The sequence below is a fragment of the Oncorhynchus mykiss genome, chromosome 6 (genome assembly GCF_013265735.2).
Source record: "Oncorhynchus mykiss isolate Arlee chromosome 6, USDA_OmykA_1.1, whole genome shotgun sequence".
Classification (NCBI taxonomy): Eukaryota; Metazoa; Chordata; class Actinopteri; order Salmoniformes; family Salmonidae; genus Oncorhynchus; species Oncorhynchus mykiss.
Window position 1 is genome coordinate 83,812,068 of NC_048570.1, and position 2,500 is coordinate 83,814,567.

Consider the following 2,500-nt stretch of genomic DNA (forward strand, 5'->3'; position numbering starts at 1 on the left):
ACGGTGTTAGATCGACATGGTACTAATGGACTAATAGAGGAATGCCCCACACCTTCATCAAACCACATTCAATCTACAGGCTAAAGGATATCACACACACACCTAAATGACCTCAATCAAATCAGTCAGCTAAACTATGGTATAATTGTGTACACTGTGAAAGGATCTCTCTCTCTCTCTCTCTAATTTGTTCTTAACTTACTTGACGAGTTAAATAAATGTTAACATTTTTTTTTAAAGCCGTTGGCACACACATAAACTCATGCATGTGGACACACACACATACAGATGCACACGGGCACCCAACTACAGACCGGTGTCCGTACCTAGTTTACCGCAGAGGAAGCGTACTCGGTAGTTGTGGCAGAGGCCGTGGCTCTGGTCCTTGTTGAGACAGACGAAGCCGTAGTCCCTGTCAGACTTATAGATGACATCTCCTGTCTCGTTAGATGGCACACCATCATGGGACTCAGCCTGGAAGAGAGAGAGAAGGAAGAGGTAGAGGGAAAATAATAATTACATTTGTCACAGCAGTGCTTAACAAGCCTTGCCTTCAACATCCAAACAACAAGCCAAGACGGCAGTTTGTTTATGGTAAAATAATGTCTGTTTAAAACTCTGAGGAGAAAGAAGTGAGCTTTTTCCTGTCACAGTAGACTGTGTGGGTATGACAGACAGAAAGTGACTGACAGTGTGTGCGTGTGTGTGTTTAGTCTTCACTGTGGATACATGGTGGCAGAGTGAATGTAGTATCTGTGAACACACACACAGTGCTGGCTGCTGTGGCCTCATCATAATAACAGGCAATAAAAATGGAAATAGATCAAGCTAAGCTTTGACTTCTTTTGGCACATTATTGTTCCAAAGTTATTCGGCTGCTACAGAGCTATTGGCACCAGCTGTTCAGGTGTGTGTGTGTGTGTGTGTGTGTGTGTGTGTGTGTGTGTGTGTGTGTGTGTGTTTTACCTGTATATCCATGGGAGTGCTACAGAGGCGGTCAGGGTAAGCCTTGTGGAGGTCAGACAGCTTCTCCCAGTCTCCTGATCCTCTCTCATCATCTCTGTCAAACCACTCAGTCCACTCTGCCTCTGTGACACACACACTCATTTCAATGGGATTCCTACACACCGTTGCCAAGATGTTGATGTGTGTGTGTGCATGAATGTGTGTGTGTGTGTGTGTGTGTGTGTGTGCATGGAGCTAGAATTCACAGCATGGAATACCTACCCACCCCCCCCCCCCCCCCTCTCTGTTGAGCTGAATTTAAATCAAAGGCTTTCAAACAGTGATGACATGCCCCCGACGGCCAGTCAGAAGTGAGTGTGTGTTACCTTGCACCCATTGGCTGGAAGTGGTGATGGTGAAGTGCTCTCCGTATTCTGACTGGAACATGCGTGAACTACGAGCCTCCGAGGAGGCTTTGGTCCCTGTTCTCACACACACACACACACACACACACACACACACACACACACACACACACACACACACACACACACACACACACACACACACACACACACACACACACACACACACACACACACACGAGTCAGCAGAGTAAGTAGAGGACATGCCCAGCATACTTTAACAGTCTGTGTTTTCTTTCTTTCACTCTCCCACTAACTGTCCGTCCGTCCGGCTGTCCGTCTGTTGTCTGTCCGTCTGCCCGGCTGTCCGTCTGTTGTCTGTCTGTTCGTCTGTCTGTTCATCTGTCTGTTTGTCTGTCTGTCCAGACAGGTGTTTGGTTTATAACATCTATAACACTATGTAAACTAAGAAATACAAGTACAATAGAGAGCGAAAGAGAGAGAGAGAGAGAGAGAGAAGGGGAGAAATACTATAGAAAGAAAGAGAGAGAGAGAGAGAGAGAAGGGGGAGATATACTCTAGAAAGAAAGAGAGAGAGAGAGAAGGGGAGAAATACTATAGAAAGAAAGAGAGAGAGAGAGAAGGGGAGAAATACTATAGAAAGAAAGAGAGAGAGAGAGAGAGAGAAGGGGGAGATATACTCTAGAAAGAAAGAGAGAGAGAGAGAAGGGGAGAAATACTATAGAAAGAAAGAGAGAGAGAGAGAAGGGGAGAAATACTCTAGAAAGAAAGAGAGAGAGAGAAGGGGGAGATATACTCTGGAAAGAAAGAGAGAGAGAGAGAAGTGGATAAATACTCTAGAAAGAAAGAGAGAGAAAGAGAGAGAGAAGGGGGAGATATATTCTAGAAAGTAAGAGAGAGAGAGAGGGGAGATATATTCTAGAAAGTAAGAGAGAGAGAGAGAGAGAGAGAGAGAAAGGGGAGAGATACCCTAGAAAGTAAGAGAGAGAGAGAGAGAGAGAGAGAGAGAGAGAGAGAGAGAGAGAGAAAGGGGATAGATACTCTAGAAAGTAAGAGAGAGAGAGAGAGAGAGAGAGAGAAAGAGAGAGAAAGGGGAGAGATACTCTAGAAAGTAAGAGATTGTGAGAAGTGAAGGGAGAGAGGGAGGTGGATGAAAGAAAGAGATATTG

General features: G+C 45.1%; 1 protein-coding gene across 3 annotated transcripts in view; it reads right to left on the minus strand.

Annotated features, from left to right (window-relative positions):
- The window catches only part of LOC118964944 (cell migration-inducing and hyaluronan-binding protein-like), a 155,778-nt gene that overhangs the window by 55,845 nt on the left and 97,433 nt on the right, over positions 1 to 2,500 (minus strand). For all 3 annotated transcript variants that reach the window (XM_036981212.1, XM_036981214.1, XM_036981215.1), the window contains 3 exons: positions 1,332 to 1,427; positions 967 to 1,088; positions 327 to 474 (listed from right to left, as the gene is read on the minus strand). In XM_036981212.1, the coding sequence (XP_036837107.1) occupies positions 327 to 474; positions 967 to 1,088; positions 1,332 to 1,427 (366 nt within the window). The remainder of the gene's footprint in view (positions 1 to 326; positions 475 to 966; positions 1,089 to 1,331; positions 1,428 to 2,500) is intronic.